Raw genomic sequence first — 21,729 nt, 5'->3', positions numbered from 1 at the left:
TCTCTTTTCCTTGTGTCCTCACCTGGCCCCTCATAACATTCAATTTGTCTGTTCCTTTGTGTCTTTTCCTGTCCAAATTCCCATCCCTCTCCCCTCCTCCCTAATTCCATGTAGATCCTGCATCTGATGCAGGGTTATGATGAGAACAACATGTTACTGCTGCCTCTCCGAGCGCCTGGAGAAAGTCTGACCTCAGAACTGCTCGACTACTACAAGGAGTACTGCTCCCAGCTGAAAGATGACGGTAGCTTCAGGCACCCACGTTTATTAAGCACTGACATTGTTGTCTATCTGTCACCAAAGTACTCAGGAACATAATGATAAAACACAACACAGAAACAAATGATTGGAGTAATACTGGACACTTCACCCTTACAGTATGTAGGATACCTAGTTACGTAGGATTTAGCACTTTTCAGCAGGAAACCTACTGATTCAAAGACTGTTTACATACCTGTTTTAATCTAAACGACCTGTGTGTTGCAGAGCCTAATGAAGATGAAAAAGAAGCTGAGATGGATGACACACACGAGAATAAAAAGGCATTGAGACAAAACGATGCTCATACAGCAGAGAGCAAATTGGATGAAATCCAAACTGTACCTATGAAACCAGCTGAGTTACGTGAGTACAACCTGTTTATAAGCAGAACTTGAAAGTATATGACCTTCTCTTCGTAATTCACCGTTATTTCTGTGTGATTTCAGTTGTTTCAGAGATGACCAAAGAGGGATGCAGTGGGAGATTGGAGCAGTTGGAGATGACCCCCGTCTCCAGAGCAATCGCCCGCCACATGTGTGTCGATCTGTCACCTGAGGGTCTGGCTGCACGCAACCGCAGAGGCATTGCTATTGTTGTATATGGAGCCCCACTGATAGGTAAAGCAATTCAGCCATTATTTAACAGTAGATACCAGTGGCGGAGTGTCCGTGCCAATTTTAGGGTTTTAACACATTTTAGTTCAGTTTAAAGTCACTGTGCAAACAACATAAAATACTATAATTTGTATTTGTTTGTTTGGTCAGTTACTTAGTTAAAATATTATTAAATTACATTGTAAAAAACTGAAAATGATGTTAACTTTGGCTCAAGTTAAAGCACAGTCTTTGCTGAAACACTATTGCAAATGGTGAAATGTTCATAGACATTCAGAGGGGGGGGGCCACAGACGATCCAAGCTTCAAGTGTTACAGGGGCACTGGCCCCCGTTTGCCCCACTCTAGAACCGCCAATGGTAGGCACTGTAATGCAAATCAGGTAAAATGACACCTAATAAGCAGAATCTGCATACTTTAGTTAAATGTTTTAAGGGGCGTGCTCATTATTCCTATTGTTCAATGTCAATGCGCAGAAGGTGCGTTTTTAAATGCGAGAGAGACGCCGTCGCTCCCAAACGGCTATTTTTCTGGCAGCGACAGCGGAACCCAAAGTTAAAACTATTCCAGCTTTTGGAACACAGCAGCTAGTACCGCTTGTCATGTGACAAGGAACTACCTTAGCTCCCGTTAATATGAGTCTACCGCAAATATGGAGAAGTTGTTTAATTTAGTGGGGGTCAATCGTTACCCTCACTTTACCAAATGTCACAATACACGACAGAGGGATCGTTAAGTGTTACAGCTTTGCAGGTAGGTTGTGTCATCTTAGAAAAGCAAATTATTATTCACCATACTCAATAAACACAAATATTTGCCATATACACCGTGCTGTCTATGCTCTGTACATCTTATATTTAAAGTGATGTGTGTCCCGTTTCCCTTCTTCAGGTCGGGGCAGCACCGTGGCTGCTCTGGCCCGTCACTACGGAGGGGCGAGCCTGAGTGTTGATGCCGTGGTGACAGCGATGCTCCTGAACGGCACCTCTCCTGTTAGCCTGACCGCAAGACGACTCCACGATCAAGCTGTTGAAGAGTATGCTGAGAAGAAGGCAGAGGAGGCTGGTAAGAAGAGTAGATTGTGCAGGCAGTGAAAAACCAATACCTTTTTGATCATTATGTATTTGTTTTATGACATTTCAGTAGTCTCGAGTTAGTTCAGGCAGGTATTTCAAGTTTACAATGTAAAACACTTGTAGCTGCTGTTTGTTTTTATTTACTTATCTATTTCTTTGTTAGTGTTTTTGTTGATATGAACTCTGTTCATTGACAGCAATGATAAGCGCTTTGGAGAAAATAACAGAAACAGTCAGCTTTGTCATACTTCACATTAAAAACATAAACACATCATCCTTTACGTCTAAATACAAATAAATTAATAACAAATGTAAACAAGAAAATGGGATCTAAGTACACGATTTACGGGAATGCATTTTTGTTTGTATAGTCAAAAAAAGGCCCCCACATCTTTATAAACTGCTTGGAAGAGCATTTTATGTACAAGATCTACAAATGTAGTTATTAATTATTCCTATTATAGATAAGTGGCTTCCGATGGCAGCCAATGTTTCCATACTGCCAATGTCCTTAAACAAAGCGTTGAATCACAAAGCGCTTCACACGATGGCTCAGTCAAAGACTTATCAGCATTGTGCTTGTAATCATTACAAATCCTTGATAGTCACACAGGACACTTCTGCAGAAGAGCATAGCCTTCTGTCTCGATTGCCAAATAACAGTGAAACTAAATATTTCCATCTGCCTTTGCTTCTGTCTGCAGCACACCTTCTAGCCTCTGTCCCAGATCCACAGGCAGCTCCAGCTGCACTTGATACTGTGGAAAACAGCGAGGACAGCTGCAGTCAACATGACTCCAAGGCTCCTCAGGAGACTGAAAACACCCACTTTGCCCTTTGTCTGGTACATGTTCTCCAATGCTCTGCTTTGTTCTAGTGTCACTTATGTTACCTTTAACTCATGTAGTCCTGGTTTGGTCCTTTTAAAATAAGTGTGAAAATGTTTTCCTCTGTAAATTGAGGGAATTAAACTAAGCTATTTTAAGTTCAGGTACAAAAGTATTATACTGTATACCATTGTAAATACTTTGTTTAAATGTAATTCAATGAAATATCTGTGTGGTGTTGCTTCAGGGGGGAGATGTGACCACACTCTGCAATCTCCTGCCTGAACAGCTACTGGTTGATATCCTTGCAGAAAGATTTCAGGTAAGTTGACTGTTTTTAAAACATGATACTTAAACACATACAAAATAGCTCACAGCTATTTCTGAACATATCAGGTATGTATTGTGTGTTATACCTACAACAGGCAGGGTTTTATTTGTATGTGCCTTGTGTAATCTCATGTTTGTTCTCTTGTTCTTCTCATTGTCATTGCTGTGGTGATAACAGCTGAGCGACTGTCACCGTGGCATCGTAATGGACGGCCTGGAGTCTGTATACACTCAGTCAGCAGCCAACACGCTGCAGGCTGTTCTGAAGGCTCTCAATAACCGCAAACACATCTACGCAGTCAACCTGGCAGACTCCTACACTGCCCTGCAGGCCCGGGTGAGAGCACAGAGAGAAACTGAGGGTAAGAAAAGTCCCAAATTATTTTGCGGAGAACAGAGAGTTATTGTGTAATTATGTTCTATTTAGAACGGTTTGTGGCAATATAGAATATATGTGGAAGTGTCTGTGTGTGTCCTTCAGAGGCTCTGCAGAAAGAGACATCTGACAGGAAGGAGCAGTGGCTGCAGGAGCTGGATGAGGAGGAGTATGATGCTCTGCCAGAGGAAGACAAGGAGCAAATTGTCCGGCAGCACACAGAGAACCGCAGACAGCAGAAAGTCAGGTACTGGAAGACAGCCCAACACAGAGACCGGTGCAGTCATAACGTGTTTAAGTAATCAGAGCTGGAACATGTCATGGCACGGGCCCCCTCGACAAAAAGCAATATGATATTTTCATGAAGTTTTGAAATATTGCAGGAAATAAGATCTCAAGACTCGTCTCTTCATCTTAAGAATCTCCTCCAGCTTCCATGCCCCCTCTAGAGTCTAGCTCACAATGATCTAACTGTTAAGGACCCGTTTTAGACGCAGCTTTGACTAAATAGTCATAATCACACCATAAACGTGTCTTTGTGTGCCTGTGTGTAAGGGAGCTGGATCATATGCTGAAGGAGGAGGAAGAACAGAGGCAACAGGAGGAGATGAAAAGGTTGAGAGACGAAGAGTTGAAGAAGAAGAGCAAAAAGGGTGGAAAGAAGGATGTTAAAGAAACGTCGAGGAAGAAGAGCCTGCTGGAAGGAAAGCAGGTCTGTATACATGTTCAATATAATCACTCCTCACAGAATATGAAATACCAATCGCCGATCGCTTGAATTATTTGTTTTATTTCCTCTCCAGTCAACAGATGGGTTGAATGGGAACACAATGTCTCCCAGTAACAACTCAAAAGAATCCCTGGTTGATGCCAGAGATCATCTGAATGAAGGTGAAAGCCACTGCACAGAATCCCTTTTTGTTTCATGCTAGATACTTTCATTGTTCAATATCTGCAATCTGGTATCGCTGAAATATGGTCCTTTTCTGTACTACAGTGTATCAAAGCAAAGAGGCGGAGGATTTACAAAAGCAGACAGAAGAAACCAAAGCATTAAACACAGAGTCTCCCCAACCCGCAGACAAGATGGACAGAGAGAAGGTAGGTTTCCTTCTCAGTACATTCAACCCACACTGCATCCTATTCCAGCTAGGGATGGGTACCGAGCCCCGGTACTAAAGGGGCCCGTGGCGGAATCATTAAAGACTGTGGTAACGTTAAGCTCCAACGTTATCGGTCTTTTTATCGGTACTGGAGACATTTAAAAAATATATGTCATATGTATTATTGCTACATAAATATTATATTGCAGTTTTAGTGTCGCCAACTGCGTTTGTAATATGCAATAAGACTACAAAATGCACCTATGATGCATTTTCGATCTTTCCAATCCAGACGAGAGATCTCTCTCTCCTGCCTGTGTGTGTCTGCTACGTGCAGCAACACACACACACACACGGCGGAGATGGCGGAGAGAAAGCGCTCCGAAGTGTGGTTAAATGTTACGTGTCTCGATGTGGACAATGCTCGTTGCCAAAGGTGCAATAAGAGTTTAGCATGTAAGTGCACCACATTCAGACGGAGGAATGCACCGTTTCCGACTGTCTTTCTAGTGGCTCTGTAGCCCCATCCACGAGTAACGTTTCCACGTCAGGTGTGTTATGTTTATTGTATACCTCAATCTTCCTCCAGAAGAACCGTTGCAGCGTCCCTGTCTGCCCCACCTGTCTGCTCTGTACCACTGTATTTTTGCAGTAAATACTTGTTTTTTGTTTGTTTTTTACAGTTCTGTAAGTTCACATTATTTACAATTTGTTTAGTTAATTTACCTTTTTTTTTGTTCAAAAGAACCGATAAGAGTACCGTTAAAAGACCGGATCGATAAGCGTTATCGATAGAAGCAGTAGTACCGTTTAAACCTTAACGATACACATCCCTAATGTTAGGTTATCTGTTCAGTGCAGGATAATAAGAGCTGGGAGGCTTACCTTGAACATGTATTTTGTTCTCTCTCTGATATCTGTATTTATAGTCTAATGACATTTCATATTAAGTAGGCCTACTGTATGTTTGTGATTGGATCTCAGAGTGCGGACACTGCAGAGATGAAGAGGCTGAAAGAAGAAAAAGAGTCGAAGAAAAATAAAAAGGTGGGAGAGCGAGATAATAAAGTGCCTGGTGGAAAGGAGGTCAGTATACACCACCTTCAGTGATTAACTGTATCCTGTACGTCTCAACCAGATTCCACACACTCACATACACTGTTTGCCAATCGGTTAGTATTCCAATATTCTATTCCATTGTTTTCTCCAGTCGACCCTGATGGATGTTCCTCTGATGTCTAAGGAGATGCTGGTGGAGGCAAAAGAGCAACCTCAACTAAATGAAGGTGCCAGCACATTGAAGGAATCCAGAATAGTTTAAGCTCACAGCTTGCTTACAAGGCTTACACTTTTATAAACAAACACGAAAGCTCTCTAAACACAAGATGGACTCCTGATATCCTGTTGTCTAACTAATGAATAACCATACGTTGGGGATATCTTTTATCATCAATGTCCAGCGTCGCTGAAACAGTGTCCTGCTTATTACACAGCTATTTACAAAATACAAAAACTGCCAAATTGACTCACAATATTGATGTCAAACAATTACATTAAAACACTTATTGGGGACATAATCGTATTGCTTCCGCTAAGGAAAAATAGTCCTTTCAACTGCAAAGCACCGGCTAGATCTGCGGCGGCAGGAACATAACTCAAAACGACGGCAGCAGTGATCTAGGATTTGTATTCACATTATTTTTTTGTATTCTAATTAAGATTTTTCACAACATATAGCCCATTCCACTTATAGTCAAGATCATAATAACTAGGTAGTGCGTGTTATCATATCTATGTATTATAATTGCTCCTCTTTCCTAATACTAGTGCATCAAAGCAAAGAGGCTGATCCTTCACCTAAGAAGACAGAAGAAGCCAAGCGATTACAAGCAGAGAGTCCTAAACCTGTGGACAAGCCAAAGGGAGACACCGTGAGTTTATTACTTTCTTTAAGATAATCACAGAAATAATGGGCAGAACTGGAAGAAGTATTTAGATGTTATAAATGCCCTAAATATTTGTAAATGCTGTTTAATCTTTAGAAATACCCTTGCTATTTCTATTCTCCTCCCTATTCAGTCTGTAGAGGATGAGCTGCAGTCTCAGTTTAGTGCGTATGAGAAGGTCCAGGAGCAGGTGGAGCACATCCTGCAGCACTGGGACCGAGCCCAGAGCTTGCTGCTGCTCCCGCTCCCCACTGAAGAAGCCCCTCTGTCGTCGGACGTCGCAGCAGAGAAACATGTGAGTTGGCTGTTTAGTTTAGTCTATTACAGTATGCTTCAATACAGACATATGTGTGTATGCTGACCCAGAAGTTAGCATCAGAAGGGCTCGACTAAAAGCATAAGGATTTTCTTTGTACTTCCAAATACTGCAGACATTTTGTTTTGCTCTTTGGCAAACTCACAATGATTCCAGTTCACTCTGAAATAGAGACATTTGTGCAATCGTGTGATTTTAACCATCTTGTGCTGAATGTGAAGGAGATGGTGAGGGAGCCAAAGGCGGTGGGCGACCTTAAGCCGGTGGTTATCCACCATGAACCCATAGCTCAGGTCAGTACCTTGGTGTCCATATAGATAGTACACTCAGCTGGAGGGTGCATGTTAAAGGTCTGTGCTCTACACTTCAACAGCGGTTGTATTTCTTGCGTAGACTCTGGGCTTTCGGAGTCGAGCAGAAGTTCATGTTGCTGTTCTATCATGCAGTGTTGGAGAGCATCCTTAGGTATGGTATCACTGCCTGGTATGGTACGTTGACAGTGCAGTCAAAGTCACAGATCGTTCGCCTGGTACAGACTGCTTTGAACATTATGGAGGTCAAAAAACATCCATCTCTCCAAAACATCTATGAGCAGTCCGTTATCAGACAGGCACGACACGTACCACCCAGAGTTCCAGCTCCTACCTTCTTGTAGAACAGGGGTGTCAAACTCAATTTCATCGCGGGCCACATTAGCATTATGGTTGCACTCAAAGGGCCGGTTGTAACTTTAAGACTATATAAAAATACATATATAAATATATCATATATATAAAATAATGTATTATATTACATCATTGCCTCTGCATTGGATTATCATCGGATAGGGTAATAACTTCATAATTAACTACATCTGAAAGCGGAAGTCTAGGGCAAATCATTCTGAAGTATTTTCAGTGCGTATGTCCCAAAATGATTTAAAAAGAAAAGCCAAATTCTGGAGAAAAAATAAATAGAAGTGACATTTTGAAATAAAAATCTAATTCTGAGAAAAAGGAATTCTATGAAAAAATGGATAAAAAAAGGCAAATTCTGAGGAAAAAGTCATATCTGAGATGCATTGTGGGACATGTAGTTTATGGGCAACGTGCTTCTGTAGCATGTAACCGTATAATAAACATATTATATTCTTTGCAAGCTCTTGTGGGGCCACATAAAATGAAGCATCGGGCCGAATGTGGCCCCCGGGCCTTGAGTTTGACACCCCTGTTGTAGAAGATTCAGGGTTCCCAAGAGCAGGCTGACCAGCAATAAGAACTCATTCCAGCTTCTTAACACGTACATGTGATGTAATGTACTTTGAAATGTTGGCCATGAGGGTTGTGCAATAGGTCACCATTGTCAGTAGGTGTGTCTGCGTAATGTGTTTGTCACTCAAACGGTGTATGAGTGATGATATGTGTATGTATTTGAATGTTTATTATGTTTGTATATGTACATGTATGCGGAACTGCAGGACATAGTCTGTTACGTCCTCACTAAGGTCTAGGGGACCTGGAGACAGTAACACACAACAACCAATACACGAGGGAGTCAGCGTAAACGTTAACACATGTTTATTCTTTTTACAAACAAGAATACTGACCACAAATGCTCTTTAAGTGAGGAGGAGGAGGAGGAGGAGGAGGAGGAGGAGGAGGAGGAGGAGACAAAGGAGATTTTTGCCAAACAAAATAAATACATATAACAAAACCAGGGGCCTGTACTACGAACCTGGTTCAACCTAACCTGGATATGTTTGAGTTAGCCGGTTGGCCTAATCCAAAACATACGCGCTCTCGCTAAACTGTACTACGACGCTGGTTATCAAGTGGATCGCTCAAGCCAGCCGTGTCCTATCTAGTTAGGTGCGCGTTCACATGAAAGGGGTGGTATTTGGAGCATTCGACCAATTACAAACATGGAGAAGCGCACTGACAGCGCAGCGTCATACTTCCTGAATGAAAAGTGAACTTTAATACTAGTCAAAAATGAAGAAGTTAAACTTTAAACATCCATGACTTAAACACTTTATCCAGGATAAAAGCCACAGAGCTGCACCTGCAAGGTGAATACAGCTGGAACAGAACACGTGTTTGAATGCGTACATTAACAGGTTTATGATATCACTGCCCGTCTAAAACACGATCTGACTTTAATTACATTTGTCTCGAGTGTTTCGTCAACTTAATGTGTTGCTTAAAATAATACTTCTGCATACAGTATGTGACGCTGTGAGTGTTGCACGGCCAGATACGGCTCAGCTGACTCAGATAAGGAGAGATATGATACATTATGAAGTGATATGCCGCGGACTGTACTTAATGTACTCTGATCCGGTTACTTATGTTGTGGCAGATATGTAAGTAAGCTTTCTTAACGCTAATGTTATAATAGTCAGATTGCTCTGAAGATGGAGGTGATATTCTATTAATGTTCACGTTCACACAGTCGGTGATTTTTGCCGGCCGTCTTTCCTGCGACGGCAGTTTTTCTGTATTTCCTTTCTCCTGTAATATGACTTGATCGCTTTAAACTCCGCACACTGAGCTCTGATTGGTCAGCAGGCGGTGCTTTCACTGAGTTGAGCTCTTAGCCTGCAACCTAACCTGGTCCCGACCAGGTTAGCCGCTAAGCATAAGTTACCATGGAGATCTAGCCTGCTAAAAAGAGAACCAGCTTCGTAGGACCGGAAAGCCGGAGTTTTCCCTGAATTTAGCCGGCTAAGAGAACATCCTGCTTCGTAGTATACCCCCCAGGAGGGAAGGAAGACTAAACAAGTACAGCCTGCCTGGCAAGTAACAGAGTCCAAAGCTAATTTACTTACAGTGACAATAAAGTATATCGTATAAACCTCTCTCTTCCTTTCTACAGACCCATTGGTTAAAAGTTGTAGAGGGGCATCTACTGTATCAATCAAATGTGGGACATTATGTCAAATTGCGGGACACCTGATCACTCTTCCCCCATGTGTGCACAGACCCCTGTTGCCAGGAAGAACAAGAAGGCCCACAGCAAGATGATGTCTCCGATACCAAGTCAAATAGCTGCACCAGCTGAAGCAGACAAGGTGTACCCAGAGGAAATCATCCCTCACATCGTGCTGAATGTAACGGGCAAAGACTCTCCGAGTGCCACTGAGCTGCTCAAAGGCAGCACCCTGCCTCAGCTGGTCCAGGTAGTGTTCTCTTTCTGTTCTAGTATAAGTTACAGCTTCTTTTTAATAGTTTATTACTTTGCCTCATGGTTTTATTTCTCCTTTTGAATGGTTAGGTTTTGGATGATCTGGGGTTGGGACCCAGCGGCCCACCCATCCCTCCCCCCGCCACTTTCTCTGTGGTTCCTTTTCCCAAAAGCAGAGAGCAATCTATGAGTCAAGTCACCTGCAGCCCTTTCACCTTCCTGGTTCCCTCAGGGCAGGAGGAACAGGATGAGGAGAAGAAAGACTCAGAGGAAGATTTACAAGCATCCGTTCTAAAGGTAACCGTACATATACATCATATGAATAAACAAAGTGCACAATGTAACAACTTGGAAGTGTCCATCTTGTCCGAAGCACACATCCTTTTATGTCAGGAACCAACAAAAAAAATAGTGCTGTGAATTACAAGCTACCAATCATCTTGATAATGTCACACATGATGCAAAGTCATAACAGTCAATACATCAAAAGTACAAACTATTGTTAAAACATATATAAATATTCAGATTTTTTTTTTTTGTGGTGCACTTTAAAGGAAGAGTCAACATATTCCAAAGGTCGCAGCAAAAGCAGCACTAAGGAGAGTGCAGGAACAAAGGACAAAAAGAGTCAAAAGATCAAGAGACAAAATTCAGCCAAGACAAAAACAAAGGTCCCGGTCAATTCTCGCACATCTGCACGCGGCTCACTGGACTGCACCGAGCAAGGCCTCCACCAAGGATACTTAGAGCTGAAACGCAGCCAGAGGCAAATACTCACCGACTCTCCGAATGAAAACACATTCTGTTTCTTTACTTTGTGTTCTTTAACTAACTGTTTGTATTTTTTTTTGTGTAGCCTGACGCATTTCCGCTGGGTTGTCCCAGCCAACAGTGAGGTGGTTCTGAGGATCTGGTTTTACTCCGAATCCCCAGAGACGTTTAAACAGACCTTCAACTTTGAGCTGCTGGGGACCCAGAGACTCTACCAGCTGCTCTGCACAGGGACGTGCACCTATCCCTCCATCTGCAAAGACCACACGTCAGTCAGCAATGTTTAATTACTTAATGCAGTATTACGGTAAACAAAGGGGAAGGGAAAGAAGAGAGGGTTATTACAGATACAAATAGATACCACAAAAAAACCATTTAATTATAAATCATAACAGAATTCAGAGGTGAGTTGACACCAGTTGCGATTATTTTGTACTTCAGTTTGTTTGTAGGCTTTTAGGGATGATTTAAAAAAATAAATAGCCCCTACAAAAAAATATAATTTCTGGCTTGAGTTCAAATTCGAACACATTTGTTGGTACGCCACATAAATGCAGCACAAATGCTCTGTCTCGCAATGTCAATAAAAGTAAAACATAATCTGGATCTGCATTTCTTTTCTTGGGAAACACCGCCCCCATGTAACACGGTGTTATGCTCACTAGGCTGAACCCACGATGCAAACACTGAGACAGGAGACAGAGACCTTTATTGCACACATGTTGGAGTTGGGGTGGTGAGGAAGGGAACAGGTGGACTGGGGGATCCAGGGGGAGTCCAGGGGGAGTCCAGGGAGCAGGGAAAGCGAGCCAAGAGGTGTGGAGCTGAGGTGAAAACACGGTGGTGGCAGGCTGTTGAGTTGGTGGGTGATCCGACCGGGTAAAGAAACAATTAGTCAGGTGCAAAGGGCTTTTATACAGGTGCAGGTGAGTAGTGGCAATCAGTGAAAGGAGCAGCAGCTGGAGAGGTGGGAATCCAAAAGTAGGTCAGCGACGCTGAGACAGACACACACACCCACAGAGAGACAGACACACACACCCACAGAGAGACAGACACGCAGGGGAAACAGCGAGGCAGTACTGTGGACCCTCACACAGGGTACATGAACATTGGACCAGTAGTTTTCCAGTAAAAAGGAAAAACAGAAAACCTACCTGAAAAACATTACTTCTTTGATGTCATAAATTACAAAACTCAAGTTATTGTTGACTGCAAGAACTCACAGTTATCATCTATGCTTTCCCCAGGACTCTTTTTGCTTTCAGTAAGAAGGTATCACAAATGGAAAAGGGGCTCGAAAAGACGTACGCAATCAAACCTGGGTGCTTTGAGTTCGGACCGTTACTCTGTGGAAAGACCAGAGACAGGTGAGTGGTAGTGAATGGCTTAGTGTTTGGATCCATCTTTCAATGGATGCTAACATATTGAAATGTGTCTCTGTGTGTGTAGATACAAGGACAGTAGGTACCCTGAGAACACAGAGAGACTAGTGATTCACAACACTTCAGGCCTGGAGGCTGAGGTCCAGTTCAATTTCCAGCACGACACCCAGGCTGCCACATATCTGCTGCACCCCCCGAACATGACTCTGAAACCTGACCAGAAACAGGTACCCCCCCAGATCTTACCTGAGTGATAATGTGTTACCACAAAAAGCATAAGGAGTATTTTGTTGTTAATTAATTAAATGTTCCTGTGGAAATGTTACTTTTGTCTTGCTAGGAATTGACAGTGTGGGCCTACCCAACACACATTGGACAAATGAAGGACAGTATAATTTGCCAAATCAAAGACAATCCAGAGCCTGTCATCATCAACATCTCCTGCTGGGGCGTGCGGCCGGAGCTGGAGCTGGAAAGCAAGCACTTGCACTGTAACAGGACGATGCTGCACAGGTAACAACCTATAGAATGCAGGGATGGATTCCACAGTGTTCTTCTAAAGTAGCTTGACAAGTATTTTTCACAAAGGACATGCGATACCAGTCCAAAGACAGAAGCAGAACGATAAAGTCAATACATGAACTAAAACAACCTCAAAACGCATACTTCTGTACATACATTGCTATTCTCTGCATGATTGCCTCCCAGAATGCAATATGGCATAATGCACTTTGAGCATGAATGTGAAAGATACATGGAATGTACATAAGGATTGGTCCCCTTCAAGGCAAAGCATGGCACGTTTATTTATATAGCACCTTTCAACACAAGACATTTCAAAGTGCTTTTAAAAAAAAATGTCATTAAAAAACAAAGATAATAAAATACAGTAAAAAAGAAAAAATACATCAAGAAAAGTTACAGTGCAGTTTAAGATATGATCCTTTGCTCTTTACACTTATTTCTTGCCCTATTCTTCGTTTTTCTCTTTTCCGATAGGGTTCCCCGACTCCTATATTTTTAACACTTCTTAGGGTCCCGGACACCTAAACCATGTGCACACAATTGTAATATATCATTTATATGATCCTTTGCTCTTTTCACAATTACCCTATTCTTCGTCTTTCTCTTTTCCGATAGGGTCCCCGACTCCTATTTTTAACACCTTCAGTCCTATAAGAGACAGGGGCGGACTGGGGGGAAAAAGTGGCCCGGGGATTAATTGACAGACAGGCCCACTTAATGCGCGCCATGTATCGGCCGGCCGGCGACGAAAGTATGTTACTTAACAAAAAACCCTATGCCTTTAATGTTATTTTGGACAATTATTCATATAGTAATCACATTACCTGAGCCCTTGAGTTGCCTAGAGCAAAAATAGTTACGGCATATATTTAGTGATTTTAATGTTAACAGATCATTGATGCAATAACATTTTGACCCAATTTGCCTGACTTGACACATGGAATAAAACATGGGCGACGTACGAAGCATCCTCAATGTGGGTGAGACAATTTAACAGGGGGTGTGGGCAGGTGATGGACCGTACCTCCTCTAGGGGGGTCCGGGGGGGAAGTTCCCCCGGGAAGATTTTTTTTTAAATGTCGAAGTTAAATGCATCAATCTGGTCCACTTTGAGAGCAAAATTAGGGACTATGGCAGTCAGTAGGGGCTTGGACTGTGAGCTGTAGGATCGCCGGTTCAAGTCCCCGACCAGACCTATTTGGAGTGTGGACTTCTACTTGGAGAGGTCCCAGTTCACCTCCTGCCCTGCCGTGGTGCCGTTGAGCAAGAAACCAGACAAGGCTGTACCTTTAGTAATGAATATTACATGTTGTGAGGAAATCTTTCCACCAATAATTCCAATAAGTAATCCAAAATGTATTCACTTCAGGTTTACGAAAGTAACTGTAATCAGATTACTCGTTTTTCAAATGTAACACGAGCTGAATACAGTTACTTGATTTTTGTATTCTGATTACGTAACGCCGTTACATGTATTCCGTTACAACCCAACCCTGGCCACACCCCACCCCACTGGGCTGGGCTGGGCTGGAACACTTACAAATGTGGGCCGGTAGGATTTAGGTAAGCAACAAAAAAAAAAGGGAGTGGCCGGAACACTTACAAATGTGGGCCGGTAGGATTTAGGCAAAAAAAAAAAGATTTTTTTTTTTTTTTTTTTTGAAACTTTTTTTTTTGTGTTGGCCCTCCGGCCCAGACACAGCACCGGCCCACCGGGGAAACTCCCGGTATTCCCGATGGCCAGTCCGCCCCTGATAAGAGATGCTCAGTGGTGCATGAAACCAAAATGTAGCAATTGTTGATTAAACAAAGTACCCGTATCTGGGCCCTTAGAGCATGTGCAATTGAGCCCCACCTCCAAGATCGCACTCTTGGCTCAGTCTAATGAATGGAGAGAGAAAGAACTCTGAATTTGGCTTTTAGCTAATTTTACAACTTTTAAACCAAATAAGGGCTATACAAGTGTTCATACTGGGTTGTTTATTTAACTACAAAATGATACACTGATTTAGAGGTGTCTCTTTTCCAATATATATTTTTGGGCCCAAATGACATCACGGTGTAGTACCACCGTTTGGTCACTACGGAAATGTGCTTCAATGGCCGGCGCTCTTCCTGGGGAAGTGTGTTGACAGCTAGCTAGCTATAGTTTTTTTTTAGTCAATGATACTATACATACAAATGTATGCACTTCATAAATGTTAACAGTGCACGACATGGCAGTGTACTAAACATCTGAATTGGGACACAGCATAATTCTTAGACTAACCTGTTTGTCCCTATGTCCCTTTTCTTTCTGCCAACCAACCTTCTTCCACCCTTCTCTCAAGGCGTAACAGCTGTAGTGTGACGCTGCATAATAAGACGGCCCTGCCGGTGTCTTGGAAGCTGCAGGGTGTGGACGAGTTAGGAGATGAGTTCAGTGTGCCACAGGATCAAGGCGTCATCTCAGCGAACTCCTCTTTCCTCCTGAGCTTGCACTTCAGGGCCAAAAAGCCACTCCACATAAAGAAGATCCTACGTTTGGAGGTAGTCTTCATGTTGTAATACAGTATGGAATTAAACTACACTCAATTCGCAATTTAGGAAAGCACCTTCAAATGTCAAAGATGCTCTGTCTGTTTTGTGTCAGGTATCAGATGTGGAGAAGATTTTAGGCGTCGTACAAACAGAAAACATACAGGTCACAGCTGAAGCCTACGATGTCGCTCTGGAAATCATACCAGGTACAAACTGGAAGAACTTACATTTCATGTCCAGGTCAAACTTAATATGTGCTTTCTTGATATGATACATTAGGGTTAGGGTATAAAGATAGCAGAACAAACAATATGTATACAATAATATGACACAAAATGGCAATGACGCTTACCTCTGCAGTGTTTGTTTATGCTAGCTTGCTTACATGCGCATTCACATGCTAACACACACACTTTACTAAAGCTGACACAACTTACCTCACTCATAATGTCACAGAAACTCAATACATGGGGAGGTATAATCAAAAGACTGAAAGTGATGTCTCCTCAACATTTTGAAAATACTGCAAATCCCCAGATATGAGGCTTGAAGACAAAAGCAGTCGATCTCAGGATCCTAGATTAAAACTATCTAGTACATCACAGCTCAATACATTGTTTTCATTTCAATGTAAACGAGCAAGAACAAGCGGACTCCTTACCATTTAAACCATTTTAACAGAATGCATCTACATTACCCACTTTTATGGTTTAGTCCAGGGGTGTCAAACTCAATTTCATCGCGGGCCACATCAGCATTATGGTTGCACTCAAAGGGCCGGTTGTAACTTAAAGACTATATAAAAATACATATATAAATATATCATATATATAAAATAATGTATTATATTACATCATTGCCTCTGCATTGGATTATCATCGGATAGGGTAATAACTTCATAATTAACTACGTCTGAAAGCAGAAGTCTAGGGCAAATAATTGCAAGTCTTTTCAGTGCGTATGTCCCAAAATGATTTAAAAAGAAAAACCAAATTCTGGAGAAAAAAGAAATAGAGGTGACATTTTGAAATAAAAATCTAATTCTGAGAAAAAGGAATTCTATGAAAAAATGCATATTTTGAAGAAAAAAATGCATATTTTGAAGAAAAAAAGGCAAATTCTGAGAAAAAAAGGCAAACTCTGAGAAAAAAGTCATATTTGAGATGCATTGTGGGACATGTAGTTTATGGGCAACGTGCTTCTGTAGCATGTAACCGTATAAAAAACATATTATATTCTTTGTAAGCTCTTGTGGGGCCACATAAAATGAAGTCGCGGGCCGAATGTGGCCCCCAGGCCTTGAGTTTGACACCCCTGGTTTAGTCAATCCTTTTAAAGTATAATGTAATATACATTATTTTTAAAACTATACTACTGCTTTTGTTTCTGTAGCAGATGGCTGTCTTGACTTTGGAACCATCAAAGTTTTTGAAGAGGGCAAACAGTCTCTCAGGCTGAAAAACCAAGGGAAATATGAAACAGCCTACAAGTCAGTATAAAGTGCTACTTAAATGTGTATGATCAGTCCCAGTTTCATATTACTACATGTCATCTCACCATGAAACTAGTACAGTTGTTTATTTGCATTCTTCTTTTTCCACAAGGTTAACACTTCAGCAGACTGACCCACCCCAGCCAAACCTGGAATCTATTTTCACGTTGTCCCCTCCGAGTGGTACTCTAATGCCCCACGAGAAGCCCACCACAGTGCAGATCCTCTGCAAAGCCAATACAGAAATCTCAATGATGGAGCAGCCTATCCTGCTCTGCCAGGTCAGAGCTTTAATAAGAAGTCTTAACGACTACAGATGTGGAAGGTTCACTTTACACATTGAAGCATGATCTTGTAACATAGCTTTCTTTGGAACACAGCCTTACACTTTTAGTACAAGATAAAAGGGTTGTGCCCAATTTCCTGTCTCTCACTCATGCTCAGATTTGGGTTTCTTCTTCTACAGTTGATTGAACCCAACATTGGGAATGGAGAAGTCGTCGCCACACTAACCATCAACATTTCAGTCAAGTCGGTCTTCTCCAGGTAAAGGCTTTATTCATTTTATTTTGAGTAATACATCTCTGGATTTATTTTTAGAGACCACTCCAATTGGTTGTTGAATCTGAATCTCTACCTGTATGGCAGCCATTCCATTCCAGTGTCTGTAGAATTCCAACACAGAGAAATGTTGTCAGTAGTTTATATAATAAAAATAATTGTACTCAAACACATACCTATACATATTAAAACCAGCTGATAATGCTTCAGTGGTCTCTTGATTTTGTCCAGAGCTGTATTTATTAGTAATGAATTGTTCTTGTAAGCAAGTCAGACAAAAGACTGCATTGACTCGAACAAATTATTCTGATATGTTTTATTAAAAAGGTGACTTTTATAAAACAAAAAACTAACAAATGTATAAGAACAAACAAATTAACTGAAATTATCAAGACATACGATTTATAATAATTTGTTATTGTTAATATTTTAGAATTTCTATTGAAAAGAAGGAAAGATTAAAGTCACATGGGAACACCTGTGACTGCATACAAACACAAGCTCAAACATATGTACTGTAAATGTTTCGAGATATGCAATGTCTTCTTATAGCACTTCGAACAATGTCAGTTAGAAAGAGAAATTCAGATGTTCTTCTTGTAAATGTACAACTTTTATTTTGAAAGTTTATCGCTGTGTAATAATTGTTTCTAAATAAAAGGTCTCAATATGATATCAGTTTTGATCAGTCAGTTAGTACATGTGTTGCCCTACATTGTGTCTGCAAGGGTGATTTCTAAGCCGAAACACACATTATAAATGACTGTGTGGGTTTTTAGGTACAAGATCACACCTGCCTGTGACATCAACTTTGGTCCTCTGGTCTACGGCTACAAGAAAAGTGAGAGCTTCACCATTGAGAACAACGGAGCCTTTGAGACCCGTTACAGTGTATGCCGCGTGATCGCAGACGCCACCTCGCCGGGGAAGCAAGGGTAGGACGAGACAACGGACACAGACACATGTACACAGAGGCGCAAGGGTTAACACTATTTCAGAACAACTCACTTGGAATGGAACTGTGTTTTCTGAAGATGTGCTCTCAAATGCCAAATGCCACATTTCAAAGTAAGCCAATTGTAAAAGTAGTAGCTCAGTGCAGGTGCTCAGTGTTTATTGATGAGGTACGAACACATTGAACCATCTGTTTGTGACAAATCTGATATTGGAGTGTAATACCCCTTACAAATATACAAACGCATTATTGTGTTGCCAATCCATGCACATGTTCCATTGCCTTGACTGGAGGGAGTGTGCTATGAAGTCAAACGTTGTGGAGGTGAAACACATTCCAAGTTGCCTATTCACCCACTGAGAAGGAAGGCTGACAGAATGTCTAAAAACTCTCATAGTCCTTTTCCAATATCATTTTCCTAATGATGTTCAAAATAAATGATGGTTTGTGTCCCTGTGTACTTATCTCAGGGGTCCCGGTAAGAAGAGCCAATCAGAGAGAGCCACTGGTGCCACTGGTGTCACTGGTGCCACTAGCAAAGTGAGACGTGAGTCCATTCAGAGAGACTTGAGTATTACACAGGTGAGAAATGAAAGTAAATGATAACAATGAAAGTGCCTGTTTATTTATGCAGGTTTTGTTTTGTTGGACTGTCCTCTTTATTTCTTTCTAAATGTTAGTAATAGTCCGCTTCTCTGGTGCGCACCAGATGACAGTTTGTTACATTGTTTCATGTTTCAGAAGGTTTGGTTTGCGTTCACACAGGCAACATTCAAACGGATTATAAACTTTAAACACAAGTCATGTGCTCGGAAATGCTGTTCAACAATTGGTCAGACATTAAGGGGGTAACAACGCAAATCCCGGCAATTTCTACCGGAGCCGCCTCCGCCATGGAGCCCTCCGCCATGGAGCCCTCCGCCATGGAGCCCTCCGCCATGGAGCCTCCGCCTCCGCCTCCGCCACGGAGCCTCCGCCATGGAGCCTCCGCAGGTTATTTCCATGCTGTTGTTAATCTGGAGAGCATATCAACAGCAATGGCGCATATGATTATATAATCAGACAACGTGCGATACAAAACATTATACAGTAACACATATAATGAGAGACGTTCTGCAGTAAGGAGGGGGTTTCACCGACGGCAGATGGCTCTGACTTTTATGTATAGTTTTTAGTTTGATAGTTGTTTTTACTTTACACGACACTGTTCAACACTTCATTCTGCTTCACTCTTTCACTAAAGAAATGAAGACACCCGCGTTCTTGTGACACGTAAATACTACGCTTCCTATGTTTTGGTGCGGACTCCGTTCACACCAGCAATGAACCGCTCCAGAGTTCGCAAGCGAGCGTTTAAGAGGTCTCGGACTGTGTTCACACCGACCCAAATGAACCGCCCCAAGCGGCTAAATGCACCAGGGCTCGATTCAACCGGACTATACAAGGCTGGTGTGAACACGCTCTAGGCTCATGGAAAAGTCCTTACCATCTTTCCTACATATTTGGGATTTTTTTTCTCAAGATATATTATATATATGTACAGCAAATTTCACAAAAAAGCTTATTTTATCACTTGCCCCTATTCCTATCTAGACTGGCCATGCATTTTGAAATGAATCAAACAAACAAAACAAAACCATGAACAGTCATAATGATATTTTGTATTGACTGATCGCACATGGTGTTAGCTTCTTTGCTGTTCTTTACACATTTGCTAAAGTAAAACCAGATGTCAAACTCGGGTTCTGAAAAGTGAAGCTAATGTGTAATGGCTTCAAACCTGCCTTCTTTCTAGTGAGCAGCAAAATAAGTTTTATATAAAGTCTATCAGAAACTACTTCTCACTTCATGTATTACTTTAGGAAACTTGTAAACATGAGCTTATTGTCTCAATTGCTAGTTTCAAGTCTTCTTCATGACAGCATGTGTTATACCTTATTCAGTGTCTCGTTGTGCTGCAGTCCCCATCAACAGATGACATGATATTGACTATGTCTACTTCTTATATAGGAGTAGGGAAACATGTTTTACAGCAGCATTCTAACTTGTCTAACACATTTGTTATTAGGCCGCTGTTAATCTAACCTGTCAAAATAATACAAATTCTATGATAGATAAATACAAACAAAAGAGTGCTCTGATGCTAACAACGGTTTGGAGGTTCAGGTTAGCAATGTTTATTCCGAATATAACACAACTGGTTATGTTCTTTTATGCAATGTTCATGTTCAGATAGCAGAGCAACAGAAACGTATGAAAAGCCTTCCATCAATGTTAATGATTGTGTCCGTTTTCTCCCAGTACTCTGATCTGTCTCCCTGCTTTTGTGTCCCTCTAGAATCGCTTCACCATGGGGTTGTTCTCCGTGTCCCCCTGTAATGGCAGCTTGCATCCAGGGTCTCAGCAGGTGGTGACAGTGGAATGTGTTTCTGATCAGCTTGGCAGCTGGAACCAGGGTCTGCTTATTGACATCAGTGACCGTGACCCCTTAGACCACCCTGATGGCATTCCTTACAAACTGCTGGCTGAGGTCTGCAAGCCAGGTGAGAGCGATGTGAACATAGTATTAAGAATGTACAACATGTGCTACATTATGGATACAAGTGCTTTATCATCTTCACCAAGTGCTTTTCCTTTGACTAATCGGACTCTCTTTGGTCCTTTTTGGTTTGTTTCCCAGGTGTATCGTCGGACATGGCTGCCATCTTTGAGGAGCACCATCTGTGTAACAACAGCAGTCAGCTCTCCTCAAAGCAGTTCTGCAATGCTGACGGAATTTACGTCCAGGACGAGAACAAGTTTGTTTTCAACAAAGTCCTGGTCGGGCGCACGGCCAAGGCCCGCTTCAAACTCACCAACAACAGCAAGGTGCCCTGTGCGCTCAGCTTGGCCATCAAATACGTTGGCGCTAAGGTAAGGCATTGTGGATAAATGCCCTTTACCTGATTGTGGAAGATGGTTGTTAGCATGTCAAACACACGTTGTATTTCCTCACAGGCGTCTCGTGGAGCAGATGTTTTTGATTTGTCTGCTACGTCACTGAGCATTCCTGAGCAGTCCCACGTGTTCGCCGTGGTCACCTTCACACCTCAGGCCATGCAGCTCTACAGCGCTGTGTTCGAGGCCACGATGGACGTCACCAGCAGGTACACGAGTTACAACTGTGTATGCTTCTTCTCTTTGCTATTTGTTTTTTATTGAACTTTGTTTATTGGGTTTTGCAATAGCATACAGTTGTTACATCAGAGGTCGTCAAAAGTGATCATTCTAAAATTCACTGTGAAAGACAATTTAAAAAAGCAACATTTGAAATATTGCTACAAACCGGAGCTACTAAAATGAAACACAAAGGAAAAACAGACAGACAAACAAATAATAATATACAAAAAGCTGTCAAATAGTAAAGAACGGTGCCTTGATGCTGTTAGAATGTCATTGCTGACCACAGCCAGGGTTCCTACATTATACATAGTCTGGAAAGTATAGCATTTCACACATTTCCCGGTCTTGAA

The 21,729-nt window shown here is 41.9% G+C and overlaps 1 protein-coding gene across 1 annotated transcript in view; it reads left to right on the top strand.

Annotated features, from left to right (window-relative positions):
• Nucleotides 1–21,729, top strand: part of hydin (HYDIN axonemal central pair apparatus protein) — a 151,912-nt gene that overhangs the window by 92,586 nt on the left and 37,597 nt on the right. The window contains 33 exon segments of the mRNA XM_034085765.2: nucleotides 115–244; nucleotides 487–624; nucleotides 708–878; nucleotides 1,767–1,940; nucleotides 2,656–2,795; nucleotides 3,026–3,100; nucleotides 3,287–3,470; nucleotides 3,590–3,731; nucleotides 4,040–4,196; nucleotides 4,288–4,375; nucleotides 4,482–4,585; nucleotides 5,572–5,673; nucleotides 5,798–5,873; nucleotides 6,415–6,518; nucleotides 6,667–6,828; nucleotides 7,071–7,142; nucleotides 9,809–10,006; nucleotides 10,102–10,308; nucleotides 10,566–10,777; nucleotides 10,868–11,050; nucleotides 12,030–12,149; nucleotides 12,232–12,391; nucleotides 12,505–12,677; nucleotides 15,020–15,218; nucleotides 15,322–15,415; nucleotides 16,602–16,698; nucleotides 16,814–16,982; nucleotides 17,168–17,247; nucleotides 18,042–18,197; nucleotides 18,688–18,799; nucleotides 20,556–20,760; nucleotides 20,898–21,130; nucleotides 21,215–21,363. Coding sequence (XP_033941656.1) covers nucleotides 115–244; nucleotides 487–624; nucleotides 708–878; nucleotides 1,767–1,940; nucleotides 2,656–2,795; nucleotides 3,026–3,100; nucleotides 3,287–3,470; nucleotides 3,590–3,731; nucleotides 4,040–4,196; nucleotides 4,288–4,375; nucleotides 4,482–4,585; nucleotides 5,572–5,673; nucleotides 5,798–5,873; nucleotides 6,415–6,518; nucleotides 6,667–6,828; nucleotides 7,071–7,142; nucleotides 9,809–10,006; nucleotides 10,102–10,308; nucleotides 10,566–10,777; nucleotides 10,868–11,050; nucleotides 12,030–12,149; nucleotides 12,232–12,391; nucleotides 12,505–12,677; nucleotides 15,020–15,218; nucleotides 15,322–15,415; nucleotides 16,602–16,698; nucleotides 16,814–16,982; nucleotides 17,168–17,247; nucleotides 18,042–18,197; nucleotides 18,688–18,799; nucleotides 20,556–20,760; nucleotides 20,898–21,130; nucleotides 21,215–21,363 — 4,766 coding nt within the window.

This window comes from Pseudochaenichthys georgianus, chromosome 6 (genome assembly GCF_902827115.2).
Source record: "Pseudochaenichthys georgianus chromosome 6, fPseGeo1.2, whole genome shotgun sequence".
In the NCBI taxonomy this organism is placed as follows: Eukaryota; Metazoa; Chordata; class Actinopteri; order Perciformes; family Channichthyidae; genus Pseudochaenichthys; species Pseudochaenichthys georgianus.
Note: the sequence above shows the minus strand (reverse complement) of the source record. Positions and strands in the feature narration are given on the sequence as shown.